We start from the raw sequence: 23,517 nt of genomic DNA on the forward strand, positions 1-23,517 counted from the left end.
TGATTTTGATGATGACAAAGCACTTTGAAATGTTTATCTAATTCTTTTCAAATATAAGTGTTTTGCTTTTTAGAGAATCAGGTACAAAGGTGTCAAGGAAAGAAAATCAACCAAAAGAAGAAGAAAAAACAGGGCACTCATGTCGGACGTCCGAAAGGAAACTGTCGGACGTCCGAAAGGATGAAGAACATCAAGAAGGAAACTCTGTCGGACGCTCGTGAGGAAGCATCGGACGTCCGGGAGGATCGGACGCACTCTTCGGACGCACATCGATCGCGTTGGACGTCCGAAAAATTTCGCAAAGTTTTGATGACTCTCTGACGACGTTCGGACGCAGAAGCTGTCGAACAATAAAATCCCATCGGACGTCCGAACGACAACTTGGCTGATTTTCGGACGATGGGATCGGACGATGATTAATCTGTCGAACGTCCGACAGCCCCAACGGCTAGCAGACTCTTCATCTGCTTTCTATCCGTTGGAAGCATTAATGAAACCCATTTTTTGTCCCCTTTAAATACAAAAGATTCTGAACCAGGGAGCGACTTTTGCACACTTCGTTTACAAGATCTCAAGAGATATTTTAGTTAGAAAATAGTCTCCTAAGTAAGATTTGTTCTCCAAGTAGTGTGAAGTTCTTGTAAGCACTTCTCTTGTGTTTGAAATTTTCAATAGTGTAGCTTTGTTGAGGGTTATCTGTGTGATAGTAAAACTTCCTAGCTTGACTAAGTAAAGCTTGGGGCAAGGAGGAAGTGATCCCTCCATTGTACATTGAGTTGATTATTTTTCATCAAAGAGAAGGTGCTCATCTTTGTGATTGGTCTTCAAGTTTGAGGAAAGCTTGGTAGACAATCGGTTTGATACTCTATCTTATTCCTTTTGTTTAATAAAATTCTCATTGCTTATATACACTCTTATTTCTGATCAACATTGCTCTCTTCTTTAAATTTACTTGGCTGATCACTACTAGAAAAGAAGGTAAATTTTTATTTAAAAAAAGTGCATAAACTCAATAAAGTATTTTTAATCAACCTAATTCACCCCCCTCTTAGGTTGTCTTTGGGCCTTACAATTGGTATCAGAGCTTGGTCTCCTAGAGATTAAGCTCAAGCGGCTTGGAGTAAAGATGACAACCAATCATGCCATGTTTGTTGAGAGGCAATCTATCACTAGGCCTCCCATGTTTACTGGTTCCAATTATGTTAGTTGGAAAGAAAGAATGATTATCTTTTTGCAATCGATTGATATTGAGCTATGGTTTATTGTGAATGAAGGACCGCATGATGCTAACGTTCTTGATGCAGATACAGGTTTGTTTCGGCCAAAAATAAGAGCTGAGTTGAATGCTCAAGATAGAACCAATCTCACATTGAATGCCAAAGTCATGAATGTTCTTTGTAGTGCCTTAGACTCAAATGAATCAATTAGAGTAAAAGGATGTAAACCTGCCAAAGAAATGTGGGATAAGTTAAGAGAAATTCATGAGGGTAGTGACAACGTGAGAGAACAGAAAAAGTCTATCTTGGTCAGAAAGTATGAATCATTTAAAATAGAACCCATTGAGAATATTGACAAAATGTATTGCAGGTTCAATGACTTGATCAAAGATCTCGAGGTGTTGGGCAAAGAGTACACCTTGGGAGAGAAAAACAGGAAAATTCTCAATGGGTTGGGCAAAGAATGGGAAAGTAAAGTGACTGCAATAGAGGAGGCTAAGGATTTGAATTCTGTGCCTACTGAATCTCTCATTAACTCACTAACCTCCTATGAGTTGAAGTTGAAAACTAAAGTGCAGGAGGAAGAGGACGCGAGAGCAAAGAGAAACATAACTCTAAAGGTAGCTCAAGGTGAAGATGATCCAGCTCAGTTGGATGATGAAGACTCGGATGGTGATGACAACGATCTTGCTCTCATCACAAAAAGCTTCAAGAGAATCTTGAATAAAAGGAAGTTTAGAAAGGGAGGACCTAGCAATCAATTCCAGAATCAGTCTTCAAACGCAAGGAACAAAGGAAAACAAGAATTCAACAAGAAACAATTAGACAAATGCTACGAATGTGGACAGTCTGGACACTACGCAAACGAATGCTCCCTAAAGAAAAAGAAAGATAGAAAAGCTGATCGAAAGCCAAGGTTCAACAACTTCCAGATTACATGGAATGAATGTAACTCCGAAGGCGAAGTTGAAGAAGAAGAAGAATCAGCTCAAATGGCCTTCATGGCTATTGGAGATAATGAGGTAACTTCCATACACTCTCAATCTGAAAGTGATGATGAAGATGATGATGATCTTGAATCCTTTGTTGAAAAATTGCATAATGCCTTGAAGGAATCTTATGATAAAAACAAGCAGTTAAAACAGAAAATTGTTTTTCTCATTCATGAAAATGCAAGACTTTTTCAACAAAACAAACAACTAAAGGCTGACAATGAGTGCCTTGTAAGAGCCGGATTTGATGTTCAAAATGAACTTGATAGAAAGACAAGTGTTTGTGAAATGCTAAAGGAAAGACATGGTGATTTGAATAAAAGGATGGACAATTTGAATGAGATCTTAAAAGCTAGAAAACAAGATTATCTCAAAAAGAACATGTCAACCACCTTTCTTACTACTCATGAAAGAAAATTAGCACACAACAAAAATGCACATGATTTCACAACATATAGGAGGAGTGGATTGAGATTTATCAAACTATTACATGTTAAAGACTCTTTCATTATGTGTAGTTTTTGTTGTCAAAGAGGGCATTTGAAAGGAGATTGTTATGTGAAAAGAAATCTGAACAAAGAAATGAGATGCATGTGGTTAGTTAGACACAATGCTAACTATTGTGGACGCAAAAGTTAAAGGGTACCAAACACTCTCTTTTTAGGGAAAAGGCTCAAACAAGTCCAAATGGTTCATTGACAGTGGCTGTTCAAGGCATATGACCGGTGATCCTTCGTTGTTCATAAAGCTAAAATCAAAATCAAGTGGAAAGGTGACATTTAGTGATGATGTGAAAGCTAAGACAATTGGAATAGGTGATGTTGGTAAGGATGGTGAAACTTTTGTTCATAATGTGCTCTTAGTTTATAACTTAGGTTATAACTTGCTTAGTGTTAGTCAATTATGTGATAAAGACTTGAATGTGTTGTTCAAAAAGCATGAATGCATTGTGCTTGACTCTAAATATAATGTTGTGTTCAAAGGTAAGAGGTTTAACGATATTTATATTGTTGTTCTTGATAAACTTGATTCATCTAGCTTCCAATGTCTTAAAGTTTCAAATGAAAATCCTTGGTTGTGACATAGGAGACTTTGTCATTTTAACATGAAATTATTAAAGAAAATTTCGAAAAAGGAGTTGGTTAGAGGCTTGCCAAAAATCAGTTTTGAAAAAGACAAAATTTGTGATGCATGTCAATTTGGGAAGCAAACAAAAATTTCCTTTAAACCAAAGAAGTGTGTATCAACTTCTAAACATTTGGAACTCTTGCATCTTGATTTATTTGGTCCTACTTAAATTACTAGCTTGGGAGGTAAGAGATATTATTTTGTGATTATTGATGATTATTCTAGATATACTTGGGTGATATTCCTTGCTCATAAAGATGATGCCTTCAAGAATTTTACTTCATTGTTTGCTAAAGTGCAAAATCTGCTTGGTTTAAAAATTGTTAGGATTAGAAGTGATAATGGGACGGAATTCAAGTTTTGTGATTTTCCAGAATTTTGTGATCATAATGGCATAACACATGAGTTTTCTATTGCAAGGACTCCACAGCAAAATGGTGTTGTAGAAAGGAAAAATAGGACACTTCAAGAGGCTGCTAGAATTATGTTGAGTGAATGTAGTTTGCCAAAATATCTTTGGACTGAAGCGGTAAACACCGCATGTTATGTGATGAATAGAATCCTCTTGAGACCTATTTTGAATAAAACATCTTATGAACTGATTTTTGATAAGAAACCTACGGTTGGATATTTCAAAGTTTTTGGTTGTAAATATTTTATTTTGAATTTAAAGGAACATCTTGGTAAGTTTGAAAAAAAATCTGATGAAGGAATATTTTTGGGGTATTGTGAGAAAAAAGAGGATATAGAGTCTTTAATAGAAGAACTCTTGTGATAGAAGAAGCTATACACATAACATTTGATGAAACTAATGATGATAATTCCAAAAGTTCGTGTGAGGATGATGATGTAGGTGTTCGTGAAGGAATGAAAAAGCTAACAATTGGAGATGAAGGAAACTCTAAACCGGAAGCAAAGGAAATGGAGGATGAAACTCATGAAGATCAAGAAAAGGAAGATGAAGACAAGAATGATGATTCATTGAAAGACCTTCCCAAAGCTTGGAAATTTTAGCCAAAATCATCCAAGAGAGCTTATAATTGGTGATCCATCCGAGAAGGTAAAGACTCGTTCCTCATCTAAGAAATTGATAGACAATTTTCTTTAGTCTCTCTTTTTGAACCTAAAAATATCAATGATACCTTAAAGGATGAAAACTGAATTTTGGTAATGCAAGAGGAACTTAATCAATTTGAGAGAAATAAGGTTTGGACACTTGTTGATAGACCTCAAAATCAACCTATCATTGGCACGAAATGGGTATTTAGAAATAAGTTGGATGATAAAGGTGTAGTTGTAAGAAATAAAGCTAGATTAGTTGCTAAAGGATATGCACAAGAAGAAGGAATTGATTTTGATGAAACATTTGCTCCCGTAGCTGGATTAGAATCGATTAGAATGCTTTTTGCTTTTGCTTGCTTCAAAAGTTTCAAATTATTTCAAATGGATGTTAAAAGTGCCTTCTTAAATGGTTTTATTGATCAAGAAAAATATGTGGATCAACCCCCCAGTTTTGAAAATACAAAATTTCCAAGTCATGTGTTTAAACTCTCAAAAGCATTATATGGACTAAAACAAGTTCCAAGAGCTTGGTATGAAAGATTGAGTGGTTTCTTGATTGAAAATGGTTTCAAAAGAGGTATTGTGGACACCACACTTTTTACTAAGCAAGTGTTAAATGATCTTCTTATTGTGCAAATATATGTAGATGATATTATTTTTGGTGCTACTAATGAGTATCTATACAAGGATTTTTCCACCATTATGCAAAGTGAATTTGAAATGAGTATGATGGGAGAATTAAATTTCTTTCTTAGACTTCAAATACATCAAACCCTAGAGGGAATTTTTATAAATCAAGCAAAATACACCAAGGAATTACTGAAAAGATTTGGCATGGAGGACTCAAATCAATTTGGAACTCCAATGTGCACTTCTACAAAACTTGACAAAGATGAAGAAGGTAAACATGTGGATGAAAAGCACTATAGAGGTATGATTCGAAGCCTACTCTATTTAACCACAAGTAGACCCGATATTATGTTTGTTGTTTGCTTGTGTGCTAGATTTCAATGTTGTCCAAAAAAATCACATTTGAACGCTGTTAAAAGGATTTTTAGGTATTTGAAAGGTACATTAGACTATGATTTTTGGTATGATAGATCTTGTGAATTTGCTCTATATGGATATTCGGATGCGGATTTTGGTGGTTGTCGTGTGGACAGAAAAAGTACTAGTGGAACTTGTCACTTTTTTGGTAATTGCTTAGTTTCTTGGTTTAGCAAAAAACAAAATGCAATCTCTTTGTCTACAACCGAAGCGGAATATATTGCCGCTAGTGCATGTTATGCTCAACTTTTATGGATGAAACATACATTGAATGATTTTGGATTGTTATATGACTGCATGCCTATATTCTGTGATAATACTAGTGCTATCAATTTAACCAAAAATCCAATTCAGCATTCTAGGACAAAACATATAGATATAAAGCACCACTTTATTCGCGATCTTGTTCAAAAAGGTGAAATTTGTGTGAATTATGTTTGTTCTAAAGATCAAATTGCTGATATTTTTACAAAAGTTTTGCCATTGGATCAATTCATTCATCTAAAATCAAAATTAGGGATAATCGAAAAATCATCTTAAAAATTTTTCTGTTCTAAGCTTTCGGACGTCCGAAAGCAGATGAACGGACGTCCGATAATGTTCTTAAGCTATTTTCCCAGAAAGCACCTGTTCGGACGAAAATGTCGGACGCAGGACTTCGTTCGGCCGTCCGACAGTGCAACGGTACACTTTTTAAAGTAACTTCCCTTCTCATTTGCTTCAGACCCTTCTTCTTCTCTTCTCTCTCGGACGAAAACTGTCTCTCCTTTTCACTCTCAATTCATGCTATTCTGAAGCACTTATTCCAAAATTGACTCAACCAAAAACTTTTCCTGATCATTGCGAGTTCATCTTCCTGATCTTTTCACCAAATCTCATCACATTTCGACAGTTCCCAAATTTTTCTCAAAACCCTATTTCCCCATAGCCATTCTGTTCAATCATCTTCAAGGCTCGTTTACCCCATTGTGTAATTCACTCCCATACTACTGTGTGCATCAAAGGCATCATACATCTCACGCATTTCACACAATGGTGAATCTAAGAGGAGGAAAAGTGCCTGCCGAACGCAAACACACACTCAGGGATGAGGATGTTGATTCTCCTAGGGCCAAAAGATCCTCCAAACGTGTCAAAAAGGGAGCCGTAAAAGCTCAAACTTCACAGCCTTCTGCTCAGCCTGAATCCAGACAAAGGACTACATCTCAACCGCCCTCCCAATCAACCACAGTCTCCCCATTCTTTGATGATGCTGCAAAAAAAAAACACTCCTGAATATCCCAAAAAAGTTTCATTCCTCAACGTACCATAAATCCCTCTGAATTTCACAAGATAGGTTTAGAGTCCATTCTGCGTCTCTTTGAATTCCATAAATGGTCACATATCATTTCCATGCCTAACGTTTATTACCCTGGAATGCTATATCAATTCTTTGCCAATCTTAGGAAAGGCACTGACCACACTGAAATTATGTCCAGGGTAAATGGGGTAGATTTAGTGTTTGATCCTGAGATTGTGAATGCTGTTTTAAATACTGTTATTGAACCAGGATGCAAAAGTAAAATTGCCAATTTCTTTTCTTATGAAGAGCATCCCACTGCTGATAATCACTTTGATAGTGCTAAGATGTTGTCTTATTTTTAAAAGAAGTTTTCTGCCCCTGCTGATGCAAAACTAAATGACTTTGCTCCTGTGAATCTCATTGCTTTCTCAATCATTTCAAATTTGCTTGTGCCTACCGATGGTCATAGGACAGATGCCAATAAAATGGAGACAGATGCCAATAAAATGGAGCTGTATCTTTTTTATTATTTTCGAGAAAAAATTTGCATTGACTTTGGCTTTGTCATGTGCAAGTTTTTACTTCGCTTTACCACTGATTCTCGTAGAAAACTGTCTTATGGAAAATTTTTTCAGAAGATTTTTGAATTTTACAAAGTACCCATCCTTGGTGTTTGTCCCAAAGAAACGTTTTCTTCTGCCTTTACTAAGGCTTATTTTGAGCACAAGAATCTTGTCTTTAGGGATAATATGTGGGCTTATAAGGGGGCCACATCTAATGAACCTAGATCTAAGGCTGCACATGATCCCCTTCACACTCCATCCTCTGTTGCACTGACTTCTATTCATCCTAGGAAGATTGCCACTAAGGCATCTTCTTCTTCAAATTCTGAAGTGGTTGAGCTCCTTCGAGATCTTAAACAACATGTTCTACTTCTTAAACATGGTCTCATGCTCACCATGTCATCCGAGCAACAAACAGACTTCCTGGATAAAAAGAATCTTCTCTTCCCCACCTGTGGTTGAGGAAGTTCCTCATGGCAAAGAGTCACGCTCTACTGATCCCAGTTCATCAGCTCTTATTCGCTCTATGAGTCCTGCTCCCATCGACCTCATCTCTACTCCCGTGGAACCTCATGATCCTTCCACATCTGACAAAGGCAAGAAACCAGTTGGTGAAGATGATGAAGACACTAAGGAGGAGGATCTCTCTCAGTATTTGCTTACTCGAAGGACGTCTGGGTCCACTTAGTTTATCATTTAGGATCACTAGCCCTATTAGGATCATTTGCATTCTGTTTGACTGTTTTGTATTTGCTGGATGTTAGATGGCTGTCTCGGACTTTTTTTGTTTCTTTGATTCTGGTGCTAGTAATGTTCAAAACTGGATATGTGGATGTAATGTTTGTGATGCTCGTAAGTTATTTTGTTATGAATGTTTAGTTCTTTTTCATGTTACTGGTTCTTGTAATGTCTCTTTGCCTTTTGACTTTTGTGATGACAAAAAGGGAGAGAGATATGAAGATATGAATATGGATATGTGCGGGATGCGTTGAATTGGCTGGACAGTTGGTAAAATGTCGGTTGCTTAACTGTTTTTGGATGATTGAATAAATCTGTGAAGTAGCCAAGTGAGGGGGAGTTTTTCAATTTTTGTTCTACGATTGACTAAGTAAGGGGGAGCTTTTGTCAAATGAGAAAGGGGGAGCCTATTTGTAATCATCAAATTTCATTTCAAACCATTGTTTTGTCATCATCAAAAAGGGGGAGAATGTTTTTTTTTATTTTGATGCTGACAAAGCACTTTGAAATGTTTATCTATTTCTCTTCAAATATAAGTGTTTTGCTTTTTAGAGAATCAGGTACAAAGGTGTCAAGGAAAGAAAATCAATCAAAAGAAGAAGCAAAAACAGGGCACTCATGTCGGACGTCCGAAAGGATGAAGAACATCAAGAAGGAAACTCTGTCGGACGCTCGTGGGGAAGCATCGGACGTCCGGGAGGATCGGACGCACTCTTCGGACGCACATCGATCGCGTTGGATGTCCGAAAAATTTCGTAAAGTTTTGATGACTCTCTGACGACGTTCGGACGCAGAAGCTGTCGGACGATAAAATCCCATCGGACGTCCGAACGACAACTTGGCTGATTTTCGGATAATGGGATCGGACGATGATTAATCTGTCGGACGTCCGACAGCCCCAACGGCTAGCTGACTCTTCATCTGCCTTCTATCCGTTGGAAGCATTAATGAAGCCCATTTTTGGTCCCCTTTAAATACAAACGATTCTGAACCAGGGAGCGACTTTTGCACACTTCGTTTACAAGATCTCAAGAGATATTTTAGCTAGAAAATAGTCTCCTAAGCAAGATTTGTTCTCCAAGTAGTGTGAAGTTCTTGTAAGCACTTCTCTTGTGTTTGAAATTTTCAATAGTGTAGCTTTGTTGAGGGTTATCTGTGTGATAGTAAAACTTCCTAACTTGACTAAGTGAGGCTTGGGGCAAGGAGGAAGTGATCCCTCCATTGTACATTGAGTTGATTATTTTTCATCAAAGAGAAGGTGCTCATCTTTGTGATTGGTCTTCAAGTTTGATGAAAGCTTGGTAGACAATCGGTTTGATACTCTATTTTATTCCTTTTGTTTAATAAAATTCTCATTGCTTATATACACTCTTATTTCTGATCAACATTGCTCTCTTCTTTAAATTTACTTGGCTGATCACTACTAGAAAAGAAGGTAAATTTTTATTAAAGAAAAAGTGCATAAACTCAATAAAGTATTTTTAATCAACCTAATTCACCACCCTCTTAGGTTGTCTTTGGCCTTACAGTTACAGTAATATTCTTACAAAAAGGAAGGGGTATAGGGCCATAAATTAAATGTTTGAAAGTAAGAATATTGATATTACTGTAACACTTTTTGAATTTTACTTACAAATATTGATGTTTTTATCATAAATTAAATGTTTGAAAGTAAATACCCATAAAGAGCCGATACTTTAAATAGATAATGCGTATTGCATATAGTTTAACATGCAAATAGTTTGTTAATTAGTTAGTTAGTTAATTAGTTAATTAGTTTAACATGCAAATAGTTTGTTAGTTTCGGATAGACAACAACTTTAGTTAATTAGTTAATTAGATAATTAGTTAATTAGATAAACAGAAATTAGTTAATTAATTAATTAGATAATTAGTTAGTTAATTAGTTAATTAGTTTAACATGCAAATAGTTTGTTAGTTTAACATGTAAATAGTTTGTTAGTTTCGGATAGACAACAGCTTTAGTTAATTAGTTAATTAGTTAAGCAGTTAATTAGTTAATTAGTTTAACATGCAAATAGTTTGTTAGTTTCGGATAGACAACAACTTTAGTTAATTAGATAATTAGTTAATTAGTTAATTAGATAAACAAAAATTAGTTAATTAGTTAATTAATTAATTAGATAATTAGGTAGTTAATTAGTTAAGCAGTTAATTAGTTAATTAGTTTAACATGCAAATAGTTTGTTAGTTTCGGACAGACAACAGCTTTAGTTAATTAGTTAATTAGATAATTAGTTAATTAGATAAATAGAAATTAGTTAATTAATTAATTAGATAATTAGATAATTTGTTAATAGTTAATTAGATAATTAGTTAATAGTTAATTAGTTTAACTATGCAGAAATAGTTTGATTAGTTAATAACTATTAACAATTAGATAATTAGTTAATTAGATTATTAATTAATTAGATTATTAGTTATTTAGTTATTTAGTTAATTAGTTAAACTATGCAGAAATATTTAATTTAGTGTAATTTTTATTAACAAATGTTTTGTTGGGTTTGATGAAAGTACTCATCACATTCATTTGGTAAAATTAAATCATGTCAAGGGTGCTTTAGTAAATTGACCCATTTTTGCCTATTTAATTGCCTCCAACTTTTGATAGGGGAGGTCAGTGCTATTTCAAAATTGATGGGGAAGATCAATGCTATTACTATAAAAGTCAGGGGAGGTTTCTACAATTATCCATGATTATATATTAAAACAAACTAAACCTCCAGTAGGGAGGGAATTATTTTGGACATACAAGCATATAAGTTAATCATCAATCATATATAATTTTATTAAAAAATTAGTTGGACTTGAACATATCTTGAATCTATTCTATTGCCAAATCTCTAAATATAGATAATTTTGTAATACTTTTTTTAACCAACTTAGTTATCCACCCAAATATATATCCTTGCATAGATAATATATATTTTATATGAATTAAATTTCATTGATGAGAATTTTGGCTGCACGCAATTGATTATAGTTTACTCTTTATTAAAAAAATTATTATATATGTAATTAAATACAAAGAATTCTTCAAACTAATGATAAAGGTATACTCGATGTGTGTGCGATGTAGGAACAATCACTTTTTATATGGATGAATTTAGTATAAAATATTCGTAAACAAAAAAAACTTTGATCTTTCAAAAATTTTTTGAATAGAATTTTAATTACTTGGTGAATATATTGTTTATGGGTGTTTATGGGTGAAAATTAGTTGTAATTACATTGATTGACAATATGGGTAACATGTAATCAAATAATAAAAGTATAATTAAGTGATTACGATGATAGAATTAAAATTATAAAAAGTGATAAAAAAATGTTTACATCAAACATAATGTTCTCCCAGGTGGCATATATAGTATATATATATATATATATATTTTTTTTTCCTTCAGTGGGGTATCCAATTGCATTGGCAACCGACTAGTCCTCCACTGGGCCCTGACCCCCGCACCACCAAGAAGCCAGAGATTGTTAAAGAGGGCAGATTCGACCACACGACCTGGGCCTAATGAGGTGATCCCACAGCCAGCTGATCTGCACCTGGGGTGCACATATATAGTATATATGATTCAATAAACTATTAATATGAATAAGCAATTTAAGAAAGTGCGAGAAAAGTAAATATATATGTATATATATATTTATATGAGCAAGAATAAAGATGACAACAATGAAAATATATTAATATATTATGGGTGGGGTATTGTAATACTAGCCTGTATTGCAAGGGGTTAACTGCAATTTCGCCTCAAAGAATTTCATCAAATATTATTTTATTTTGTTTTCTTCCCCACAAACTCCCGCCCAAACCCTCAACACTCTTTCAGTCTCGTTCTCTCATTCCCTGTCTCTCTCACACAGACACACATACACACACAAACTCACACTCACTCACGCGCACACACATCTTCCACCAAGACGCCGGAGGCTCATTTCTGCGTGATTGAAGGATTATTATTCCATTTTTACTCGTTTATTCGGCCCGGTGAGTTCGAATTTTAAATTTCTAGGGTTTCCGTCCGTAATTTACCCTGTTTCTTGCTTATTTTCTAGTTAGAGATGAATTTAAATTGCATTTTGATAGCTCTTTTTTTTGTCATTTTTGGCAATATGGCCTAAAAGTACTGGTTGCTAATTTGGCCGTTTGAGATGGAGACACTTTACACAAAGTTATACAACAAGTACATTAAACTCAAGGTAATTTTTTTTACTTTGATTTTGGTTTTGGATTTAATTTTATGCAAATTTATCCCTTTTTTTTTATGGAATTGTAGAAAGAAAAGGATACGGCGATGGAGAACCTGAACCGCGATCAAGAAAAAAAGTTTATGAATTATGTGATTGGTATGTATGTAGTATTTCTTTATCTTGATCTTACCTGCTATGTATGCACATCTTATTCTATTTTGGGGAATTCATGATTTTGAGGGTTCCTTGTTTTTGGCGGGAGGTTCTCAAGTAGTGTTTTGAAGTTGGAATTTGGTGAGAAAAAAGGAACGAAGTTCTATAAAAAGTTATTTTGTATTTTATATTTGGTGAAAAGCTCAAATTGTAATTATTGTATCGGGAACATCATGTGGCTTTAATTTCTTATTTCAAGCCACAATAGAAGAGTGAAAAACGTGGGGACATAGGTTGGTCTGCTTAAGAACTGTACATTTTTACTGTTCCCCTTTGGACTACAGCAGTTTTATGCAGAAGTTATGGAAATGAAGCTGTTGCAGGGAGAGAGGAGAGAGACTCTGGATTTTGGTAGTTTACACAAAACTATGAAAATAAAGCTGTTGCGCGCACACACACATTGAGAGAGAGAGAGTCAGTCTGCGCATTGTGGTAAAAGAAATTTTTAGATATTCGCAGCAATGTAATATAATTATATGAGATTCAATTTACACAATTTTGCGTAGACAAAAGACCTACTTTTGAAGGTTTTAATCTTGTTCATCTCCTTGATCCACTAGGCTTCTTCTACTGAGGATTTGAATTTTAGAACTTAGCATAAGAGAAAGTAGTTATAGCTTCTTTTGGGATCAGAAGCACTTAACATGCTTCTTGCACTTTCATGTACTCTTTTAACCAACACAGTTCATTCCTCAGTCCTTTCTCAGGAAATAGGATATCTAGTTAAATGACTTAAATCCTTCCAGATAAGCAAAGGATGAAGAATATAGCCTCATCAAATTCTATTACCTGTCATTCTTAATTCATTGATATTGAGGAAAACCTAGCTTCAGCTTTTTTGTTGCAATTATCTCATTTAATTCTTCTTTCCAGCTATTGTAATATCTGATTTTCTTTCCATATACCTGTAACGTTATAATCAAAGTGATTGACTCAAGTGGTCATCTTGATGCAGCTTCAGACGAAATGATAGAGTTCTTAAGAAGTGAAAATGAAAGACTAGGCAACCAAGTCAGTGACTTAAGAAGTGAAATGGCTTTGCTAAGGCATGTATATCTGCCTCTTTTATTTTGTAGTATCTTCATAAAGCTATATGATGAAGTTGACCTCATTCTTGGCTGCAGGTCTACCAAAGATGAAGAATGTATTCAGTACAACAAACTGTTGATGGAAGAAAACCAAAATAGTAAGATCTAAATCGATATATTAGTCATGTGATTGAAGTTCTCTTGAGCGTAGATGATCCTGGGCTTAATGCTTCGTTATGTCCATTTCATTTCAAAGTTGGTTGTGGCAGCATTGGCTATGTGACTTCAAAGTTCAGAATTAAGAACTTAATTTAAACTTTTGTTTATTCTGTTTAATGAAAAACCAAAAAAAAAAAAAACTATGGCCCAGCTGAGAAGGTGATCTTTCCATGGAAGATTATGTTTCTGTTTTTCTTGCATACGCATCCCCCGTCCATGATTCTTGATGCATTTTATACTTGGCATACAGAATAGACAGTGCTAGGTAATAGTTGATTAATGTTCTGGGGTCTCATTACCTGATCCACATGCATATCATAGTGAAATGTTTACATATTCATGAGATCCTTGAAGATCTGCTCCATATTTCTTTCCCTATGGAAACGGTACTTTGCGGATGTACTCGTCAACTGAATTTTAAATGGATCTTATTTTAATTGTGTTACTCTTCTTTCACTTAGCCTCTGGAATATTGCAGATAAAAAACTTCAAGAAGAAATTGAGAGGCTTCGTAACCTTCAACGTGAGGGACACTGCTGCCAAGCTAGGGATGACAAAGTTGGTGATGAACCTGTTGACATGCCTGTGAGTTCTCAGGTGGAGTCCTATTCTTCAGATGGCATGAGTGTTAGAAAGACAAGGAAACGCAGTAGACAATCTCTACATGGTAGAGGAGATACAATTACACCATCTGCCACCAAGGAACATGAGCATGAACAGTTGAATGTGTTATCAAATAGATCCTGCAAGGAAACTGAAGCCAGTGATACTCCTTCAGACCATTATGATGTAAGACATCATGAAAACTAAATTTTGGAACCATTTTTCCCTTCATTTCATGGTTTTCTGTGTTGATAATTAATGTAGGTTTTGCAGCCTGCAATCTGCAAAAGGAAGATGAATAATCCAGGTAACCAGTCAAAATATTCACAAGTTATTTCCAACTTTCTTTTCATCATATGTATCACAACTCTTTTGATGCTGTCTTTTAGGCAGTGATGTGGCTGCCAGTTGCATGTTTCAAGAACTAGTGGAATGGGTTGTTGGCTTGAAGTTGTCCATTATTCCTCAGAGTAAAGACTTCTGCATATCAGCTCTGCATCCATCAAGTGGTAAGCTTTCTTTTGAAGTTTCTATTCAAGGTCTCTACTTGTACATCACGCTCTTGTTTGAGAATTTGATTATCATTTGCTCAACATTTATACCTTTGGATAGATTGTTTTTTATGAATTTGAAGCTCGAGATTCTGCCCCTTGTTTGCTTCTTTTTGGAATTTTATTTCAATTCATGTCTGAAAATTCAGCTTTACAAAGCTGCAATACACCATTTTCTCCATATTGCTGTTTCTGACAGGGCATCCTTGCCTCAATAAATTATCCTTTATATTCTGATTTGAGTTCATGGTGTTATGTGACTGTTCAATAATTTTTTTCTGCAATTTTGTAGATATCTTCTGAATGATTGCTATATACAAAGGTGGATTGGAAATGCTAGGCTTCTTGAAGATATTTAAGAAACAGTAGTTCGTTGCTTTTACTTTTTAAGCTAGTAGAATATCTGGTACAACAGATCTTAAGTTTATCTACTGTATAGATTGCTCAAATTGAGGAAACCTTGTCTAGGCCATTACCATATTTAACAATTATCAGTAAAGATGGGTGAATAATCTGACGTTTAGATAAAACTTTAGAGGATCTTTTCTAGCAAATTGTCCTTATTTAAACACAGACTATAAAATTACATTCCTTGACTTTTGTTCATTTAGGTTACTCTTTCACTCTGACATGGGTAAACAACTCAAAGGGTGAACCAGAGTTGCTCTATCATGTTTTAGCACTTGGGACCTTTGAAAGAGTGGCACCAGAGTGGATGAGAGATGTCTTGATGTTCAGCATGAGTATGTGCCCTACCTTCTTTCATAGGGTAGCCCGAGTTATACAGCTCAATCACTGACAACTTTTAGCTTCTTTTCTGGTTCTAACTGGAGAAGCGTGGATGTGATCATCCTTCTGTCCTGGAAAGATTTCTAACAAATGGGTGATGCTTTTGTTGATCGTTTGTTATATTGATCTACTCCCACAAATGGATCTATACCTTTATATCTGACGCGGTGATGTCTTTGGATGAAGTCAGATTGGGCAGGTTCAAACCTATTCTGGTAATATTTACAGTACTTGCTTTTCTGCTGTTGTAAATTGAGCTATTTGTAATTGGTGACTTTATGTAAATGGCTTCATCACTGTGGCAATGGAACCTGCAGAAGGTGAGCGTGTTTTCTTTGAGTTTGTAATATGATTCTTAATATTGATGGATCTTCTGGTTCTAGAGGGGTATAAACCACCTTGTGTACCTATTATGCTGTACCTTCAGTTGTCAGACCTCTTATCTTCCGACCTCCCTTTCACCCCATCCCCCCACCTTCCCATCTTTTGCCAATAAAAATAAGGTAAAAGTGAAACTGCCTTTTGCATTCGTAGCTGCTTTTTGTCCTCTTTGCTGTGTGCATGGAAGAAGCATACCATTCTTACAATTAACATGGAAGGAGAAACCTTCATCCTCTGTCTAATAAGAGGTGGAACTTTCCTGGCAAGATTGTTAGCGTTCTTATCATTGGTCTTTGCTTTCATTTCTTGTTTTACAGGTCTTTTGTGGCTTGGATTCTGGAATGCTTCTGTAATTCCTTCCAAGCCTTGTCACTTTCTGTTTCTGTCTCTGTTTGTAAGATGTGTCATTTTCATTTGCTACTTGGACATTTAATTGTGGTGCATGATCTAATGGAGTCAACAGAGTTAAGTTAGAATTCAGTTACTGGCTTAAAATCTTTGTAATACTCGCCCTTGTATGCAAGGTCCAGGGTTGGGGTTGGCTTTTGCCGAATAGATCTCTCAAGCGATGGTGATGGGATGCAACAGGTTCTTCCTTGGTGGAAGGGTATACGTCTTGCCTGTTGTTGAAACTTGGACGTATCATCATGGAAGCTGGCTTTTTCCAGCATAGTGTTGCATCTGAAGTTGAGTTGAGCTTACTTTAGCAAGCTTGACTTTGGTTTGACTTTTCTTCTTGCTGAATTTTATAGTCAAATTCGACTTTGGAATGCCAAACATCATAGAAACCTTTATTGCTTAAACTTGAAAAAAAGAGAAAAGGGTTAACTAGTCAGCTTTGAGCATTCTTTAAAACTTGATGATGTAATTTTTTACAAAAGGTAGTAATTTCTGGTTTTTGTTAGTTAGGAGAGGTGATGATGAATGAATAATTTTGGTTTACTTGTAATCTTTACACTGCATGCGAAATAAAATGTTTTCCTAATAACTGTTATTTCTGTCTTTAATATTGACCAATCAAATAATAGCTCTTTTATAATATTTTTCTCTAATTTTCGACATTATTAGTCTCAAAGGGCACTTTAAATTGGTAGTTGGCACGTGAGTTTTTAGCCTAATTTTTAATGGACAAGTTTTTCTTATTACTTGTTCATAGTAACTCTCTAAAAATACCACAAAGTTTTTAATATACACATATCAAAATATTCAAAAATACACAAATTTTTTATTTTCTTTCCATCTTTTTCTTCATCTTTTTTCTCTCACCTCAACCCACCACCATCGACAAGCAACCTCCTTTTTCCCTCCCCTCCTCTTCCTCCCTCTTTCCCCTTCCTTCTCTCCCCCGCCACCCTCTCTCTCCTCCTACAGCCTTTGGTCGTCATGACCAAAGCCAATCACGAGATCGAATCTAGTCATTGCAACCAGAGATCTGGTCGTAGCAACCAAAAGCCCAGGACGGCGGGGAAGTTGGCGAGGAAAGGGAGGGGATAGGAGGAGAGGGGGACAAAGGGAGAGGGGAGGAGGGAAGAGGAAAGGGAAAGAGGGAGGAGGAGAAGAGGGAGAGAAAAAGGAGAAAAAAAAAGGCTGTTGGTGTTGGTGACGGCGGCCCGTAGTGGGGAGGGAGGAAGAAGAGCACTGGTGGGGTGGGGGAGGGAAGAGAAAGAATAGTGGTAGAGTAAGGGAGAAGAAGAGGAGGGGAAAGGAAAGAAAATAAAATGAAATATTTACACAATCTAAAATTTTTTTTTTACAAGATTTACAGTAAAATTTAATATTCAAAAAACTCGCTATCGAAATGGGGTTTTCATCTCCTAAAACATTAATAAGCATAATCAATCATTAGTAGTACATGGATATGCTTTAATGAAGAGACAATTACACGAGGTAAGTTTGAAATTTATGAATGTAAAAGATCGGTATGCAAATTAAAGAGCATGGGTTAGCTACGACATCTAGAGTAATTTGGTTTAAGGTTAACTTCTCTTCAAAACCTATCCTTTTCTTGCCCCCAGGACCACATCTTCATCATTTTATTTTAGGGTGGATTTGTTTAACAAGTGCACTTGTTAAGAGAGGCATCGAGTGTTATTTTTTTTTTTGGAGAAGTGAAAATTGAATTAGAAAATCGTGTAAATGCAAACGGGTAATAGATATGAGCTTGTGCATATAAAAAGGTACATTACAAATAAATTAGGTATAGTAATCAGGCGTTCTAATAACTTTGAGCTTTTTTTTTTTCCATTTTCTTCTCCTGCCAACAAATTTTCATACTTTGCTGAAGCTTCCATGGACTTATTGGAGGCTGCTGTAGTTCTTCACTCATAACCTAATTCTACGCATGACCACTTTACAACATCTATTATAAGCACAAAACCAATTCTTGCTTGCAAAACTTTACGTAATCTGTAAGAGAAATCTTTAGTAACTTCAACCGCTGACACTACATTTTCAAACATAACAACCACAAAAAAAAATACAGGGAAAAAAATGTAGTAATTGCATTCAATTCGTCAAGAAAATCCATTTTTGGAGCAAATGATCACGAAAATTGCTATACAACTCAAAATCACTTGTATACAGGGTTTGTTGAAGATTCCATGGGCTTACCAGAGGATTCTTCACTCATGACGTGTTATAAAACATGATCACTTGACATCTATCGTATGAAAAAAATCTAGAAATCATATTCAATCCGTCAAGAAAATCCATTGTTGGAGCAAATCATCAAGAAAATTGCTAGTACAGCTCAAAAACCACTCATCTAAACTACAACAATTAGCAAATCAAAACGGAGAAAAAAAGTAAAAAAAAAAAAAAATTTCTGGCAGATGATGCCTTGCCTTCAAAAGCAACAGTCACAATCAAACGGGCACAAAGGAGTACCTCCAGCATCCGCCCTCCCAATCCCCAACTCCTCTTCAGTATATATAGCTAGACCATCTCCGGTCTTCTTCCTCAGCCTCCGCCCAGCTCCTCCTGTTGCAGCTGCTGGTGGGTCACTCCCACCATTTTCCCTTCTAGAACCATTTTTGCTTGTATTCCTCTTACCAGTATTATTCTTCTTTGTCATCATTTTATCGTGATCCGACTCTTTAGCTGGCTTCTTGGATGTGGGCTTCTGATTATCTGATTTCTTGCTTTGCTTCTTCTTTGAAGCGAAAATCTCATCAATCTCATCCCTGGTTCTTTTCGTGGGATGCTGCTTTTTCTGCTCTTGTACTTCCACATCAGCGGCAGCACCAGCAGCTGAAACTGATGATTCTACAGCTGATTTTGTAGCATTCTTTTTGTTTTTGGGCATTGCCACCCTGGAAGGCGGAAGAGATGAGCGTTTGAATTGATGAACCCTAATAAGGTAAAACCCAATTTGCAGAGTTGGGGAAATTGGGATAACGGAAAAAGTAATTGTATAACTTTGATTTTCACTCAAACCTTTAATGAAGTCCTGAACCAGCCTATGGTTGTGATCAGTCAGTAACAGTTTGAAAAATGTAGCATGCTAAAGATAGAGATGTCTGGCTGTAATTTGTAAATGGTAGGTCAACAAAAAGCTATAAATAGCAGTTACAAAGTAAATTAAAGGAGTTGGTGTAAGCAATTCATATTAAAAGAATTGCAAGCTGCATCATCTTCCAGATTGAGCTGAGAACAATGCTTGGTGATTCATTTACTATCATACCATTTGGCAAGCCTTCTCCCAATGGCCAATCAACACTTTCAGGATCAAGTTTGAAAGGGCTTTTGCATGAGAAGATAAAGAACAGCATCACTGGTCTATGTCAAGAATGATTTCAACAACACCAAAGTTTTAACAAGAGGTGGAAAACAGAGCAAGGGATGTGTGGTACATGCAAACTGAAGAGAGAGCCGCTTTAAAGCTAAATCCCAATAAAACTGTACAGCTTCACAATTTTTCCGTGGAATTGCAGCTTCAATGAATTAGATCACCCTCTTTATATCATATAGTATGTGCAAAATTGATGCTGCAAGCAGTTACTTCTCTACTCAATTTCAGCCAAAAACATCACACTCTAACAAATCCTCCTTTAGACTCTCTTACACCTCATTTCGTCCGTAGAAAAATGGTACCCATACTTGGAGGCAGAGCAATTTTCTATAATTTAATCATTCATCATTTTGGATAGCAGACACCTACTTGGAAAGGACTGGTTTACCGTAACAAGTTCAAATTTTCCATTTGTTCTTTGTCAAATTATATACCAAAAATCTTAATCAATTCCATAAGCAGCCATTCTTTCTGGAAAACTATTATTTCAAAAACGTATTTCTTGTTTTATTACTTTGCCCTCTATAGCATTACCAAATCCCGCTTAATCACCTTATAAAATTCGTTAAATACTACATGAATGAATACTCTTTAAATCAAAATCAATACTTATGAACAACTCTAAGAATAAAAGATTTATTTACTTTAAAAGAATTCATTAAGGCAATGAAAAAAGTTTTCCAGAACAATCCCAGTTAATATATACTAAACAAAAAACAAAGTAAAGAAACCCAGAGGACTATGTATGTGTGTGTGTGTGTAACAGAACTCACACGCAAAACGCACTAATGCACTTAGAAAATGTGAGCTTGTGTGTGGATATCTGTACATTCAAACTTACAAGATTAGAATGGCAAAAAATCGAGGGAAAAAATGGAAAATTTGAAAGATTAAAAAACCAAAAATTCAACTGATATACTTACCCAAAAAAATTCACACGTCATCAAGAATCCGGGTAAAATTGAAAGATAAGGAAAAAAATTCACCTGATATCAAGAATCCACCTTGATTTGCCAAGGGAGATATTAACCCAGTGTTCTTATTCCAAAGCAGCGAAGTTTAACGGATTGGAGCGATAGGTGAAGAGGCGGCGGCGGCGGCGGCGGCGGCGGCGGAGGGCCTCCGAGTAGAGAGTCGAATGCTTGGTACCGTGAAAAAGTTAGGGCTATGGGATTGAAAAAAATGGTAGCAAAAGTGCAATAATGAATTAAATTACGTAGCAGTCCCTATATATTTAGAGATGCAATGTTTAAATCCTCCTATTGCACTAAAATTTATCAACTTACCTTAAAATTTATTAAAAGTTCTACCATGGCTCTAAAATTTATCAACTTACCTTAAAAGTTATTAAAAAATTTTACGGGTTTTTTTTTTTTGTCAAATCTATCATGGTGCTAGAATACCAATATATGGAATTTTCAACTGATTATATATTAAAACAAACTAACCCACGAGTAAGGAGGGAATTGTTTTGGGCATACAAGCGTATAAGTTAATCATCAATCATAGATAATTTTATTAGAAATTTGGTTGGACTTGAGCATATCTTGGATCTATTATATTGTCAAATCTCTAAATATAGATAATTTTATATAATAATTTTTTTAACCAACTTAGTTATCCACCTAAATATATATCATTGCATAGATAATATATGTTTTATATGATTAAATTTCATCGATAAGAATTTTGGTTGCATGCAATTGATTATAGTTTACTCTTTATAAAAAAATTATTATATATGTAATTAAATACAAAGAATTCTTCAAACTAATAATAAAGGTACACTCGATGTATGTGCGATGTAGAAACAATCACTTTTTATATGGATGAATTTAGTATAAAATTTTTGTAAACAAAAAAAAACTTTGATCTTTTAAAAATTTTTTGAATAGAATTTTAATTACTTGGTGAATATATTGCTTATGGGTGAAAATTAGTTGTAGTTGTAATTACATTGGTTGACAATATGGGTAACATGTAATCAAATGATAAAGGTATAATTAAGTGATTGCGAGGATAGAATTAGAATTATAAAAAGTGATAAAAAAATGGTTTACACCAAACAAAATGTTCTTCCTTTACGTATAGTTTATATGATTCAATAAACTATCAGTATGAATAAGCAATTTAAGAAAGAGCGAGCCAGGTATATATAGCAAGAATAAAGATGACAACAATGAAAATATATTAAAATATTATGGATGGGGTATTGTAATACTAGCCTGTATTGCAAAGGGTTAGCTGCCATTTTGCCTTGCCGCTGGCCCCTTCCAAAAATTCCATCAAATATTATTTTATTTTGTTTTCTTCCCCACGAAGGAGTGTTCACGAATCGGTTCGCGAGCGGTTCGAGTACGAGCTCGAACTAATTAAGTCGAACTCGAGCTCGAGCTGGAGGTCAAAAATATTAAACTCGTTGACTCGCGAGCTCAATTATATATATTTTTTATTTTTTATTTTTTATTTTAATAGGAAAATTACACATATATTTCTAATATTTTATTATTTGTTAAAAAATTATTATTTTATTCATTTTTAAAAATAAATAATTATTTTTTATTTTTTAAAAATAAATTTATTATTATTATTATTTTTTAATTTTTAAGCTCGAGCTCGACTAGAATTTGAGTCGAACTTGACATTTTGAGCTCGTCGAGCTCGAACTCGAGTTCGAGTTTCACAAAATTAACTTGAGACTCGGTTCAATTAGGCCAAAGTTCGGCTCGACTCGACTCGTTTGCACCTATGTTTTCAGAACCGGACCGGATATCGACTCGGTCGAGCTTAGGGGTTAGGGGTCAATGAGTTCGATAAGGGTTGAACCGAATAACGTCATAAATAAAAATTATTTAAAAATTAAAATATTATATGTACAATACTTAATAGTATGTTAATATTAATAAAGGTATATTCATATATATTTGATGTTTCAAATATAGTTAACAAGAAAATACAAATAAATTAGAACAATCAAGTATCAATTTATATTATTTAATAAGCATTAACAAGTTTAGAATTAAAATTATGGACGTAATTGAAAAATAACACCAAACTTTAAGACAACATTTATAAAGTATGAAATATTTGAGGTATATTAATAATTTTTAACAACTTAGGGGGCAAAACATCATATTAAAAATATTTTGACATTTCAAAAAAAGTAAAAAAAAAAAAAAAAAAGAGACCAGGTTCATTTTTCCGGTCAAACCCGATTTTTGACCAGATTTGACCGAGTTTTTGATTTCCCGGTTTTTAGGATTAATTCGGACCGGACAACTGGCCGGTTCCCGGTTCGACCGGCCGGTCCGGTCCGAGTTTAAAAACAGAGGTTTGCACCCCTACCACAAACTCCCACCCAAACCCTCAACAGTCTTTTAGTCTCATTCTCTGTTTCTCTCACACAGACACAAACACACATAAAAACTCACACTCACGCGCACACACACATCTTCCACCAAGGCGCCGGAGGCTCATTTTTACGTGATTGAAGGATTATTATTCCATTTTTACTCTTTTATTTGGCTCGGTGAATTTGAAATTTAAATTTCTAGGATTTCCGTCTGTAATTTACATTGTCTCTAACTTATTTTCTAGTTAGAGATGAATTTAAATTGCATTTTGATATCTCTTTGTTTTTGGTCATTTTTGGCAATATGGCCTAAAATACTGGTTCCTAATTTAGCTGTTTGG

The 23,517-nt window shown here is 35.0% G+C and overlaps 2 protein-coding genes across 6 annotated transcripts; one reads left to right on the forward strand and one right to left on the reverse strand.

The window, feature by feature from the left end:
* The first annotated feature begins 11,848 nt into the window (after nt 1-11,848).
* On the forward strand, nt 11,849-17,041 carry LOC113703422 (uncharacterized). 5 transcript variants are annotated; one of them, XR_003451449.2, is made up of 10 exons: nt 11,849-12,047; nt 12,185-12,259; nt 12,337-12,406; nt 13,419-13,509; nt 13,588-13,649; nt 14,189-14,499; nt 14,578-14,620; nt 14,703-14,822; nt 15,476-15,868; nt 16,352-17,041. XR_003451449.2 is itself a non-coding variant. In XM_027224781.2 (9 exons), exons 2-9 carry the CDS (start codon nt 12,212-12,214, stop codon nt 15,661-15,663), a joined length of 933 nt encoding a protein of 310 aa, XP_027080582.1. In that variant the 5' UTR covers nt 11,849-12,047; nt 12,185-12,211; the 3' UTR covers nt 15,664-17,041. The 5 variants fall into 5 exon arrangements, 2 of the variants coding, with proteins under 2 accessions (XP_027080582.1, XP_027080598.1); XR_003451451.2 differs by having other exon boundaries at nt 16,559-17,041; XR_011817073.1 differs by having other exon boundaries at nt 16,565-17,041.
* Nucleotides 17,042-18,701: 1,660 nt separating this feature from the next.
* Nucleotides 18,702-21,025, reverse strand: LOC113703447 (uncharacterized). Its single transcript, XM_027224817.2, has 2 exons — nt 20,811-21,025; nt 18,702-19,345 (listed from the first exon to the last, which is right to left on the reverse strand). The coding sequence occupies exon 2, from the start codon at nt 19,336-19,338 to the stop codon at nt 18,880-18,882; it is 459 nt and encodes a 152-aa protein (XP_027080618.2). The 5' UTR covers nt 19,339-19,345; nt 20,811-21,025; the 3' UTR covers nt 18,702-18,879.
* Nucleotides 21,026-23,517: the final 2,492 nt, after the last annotated feature.

The sequence above is a fragment of the Coffea arabica genome, chromosome 1e, assembly GCF_036785885.1.
Source record: "Coffea arabica cultivar ET-39 chromosome 1e, Coffea Arabica ET-39 HiFi, whole genome shotgun sequence".
Lineage (NCBI taxonomy): Eukaryota > Viridiplantae > Streptophyta > Magnoliopsida > Gentianales > Rubiaceae > Coffea > Coffea arabica.

What these genes read in the sequence shown, in the direction of transcription:
- LOC113703422 (XM_027224781.2), top strand. Translation starts at nt 12,212, where the DNA reads ATGGAGACACTTTACACAAAGTTATACAACAAGTACATTAAACTCAAG. An exon ending in ACAAGTACATTAAACTCAAG is followed by an intron (nt 12,260 to 12,336) that starts GTAATTTTTTTT and finishes ATGGAATTGTAG; the next exon opens with AAAGAAAAGGATACGGCGAT. An exon ending in GTTTATGAATTATGTGATTG is followed by an intron (nt 12,407 to 13,418) that starts GTATGTATGTAG and finishes ATCTTGATGCAG; the next exon opens with CTTCAGACGAAATGATAGAG.
- LOC113703447 (XM_027224817.2), bottom strand. Translation starts at nt 19,338, where the DNA reads ATGCCCAAAAACAAAAAGAATGCTACAAAATCAGCTGTAGAATCATCA.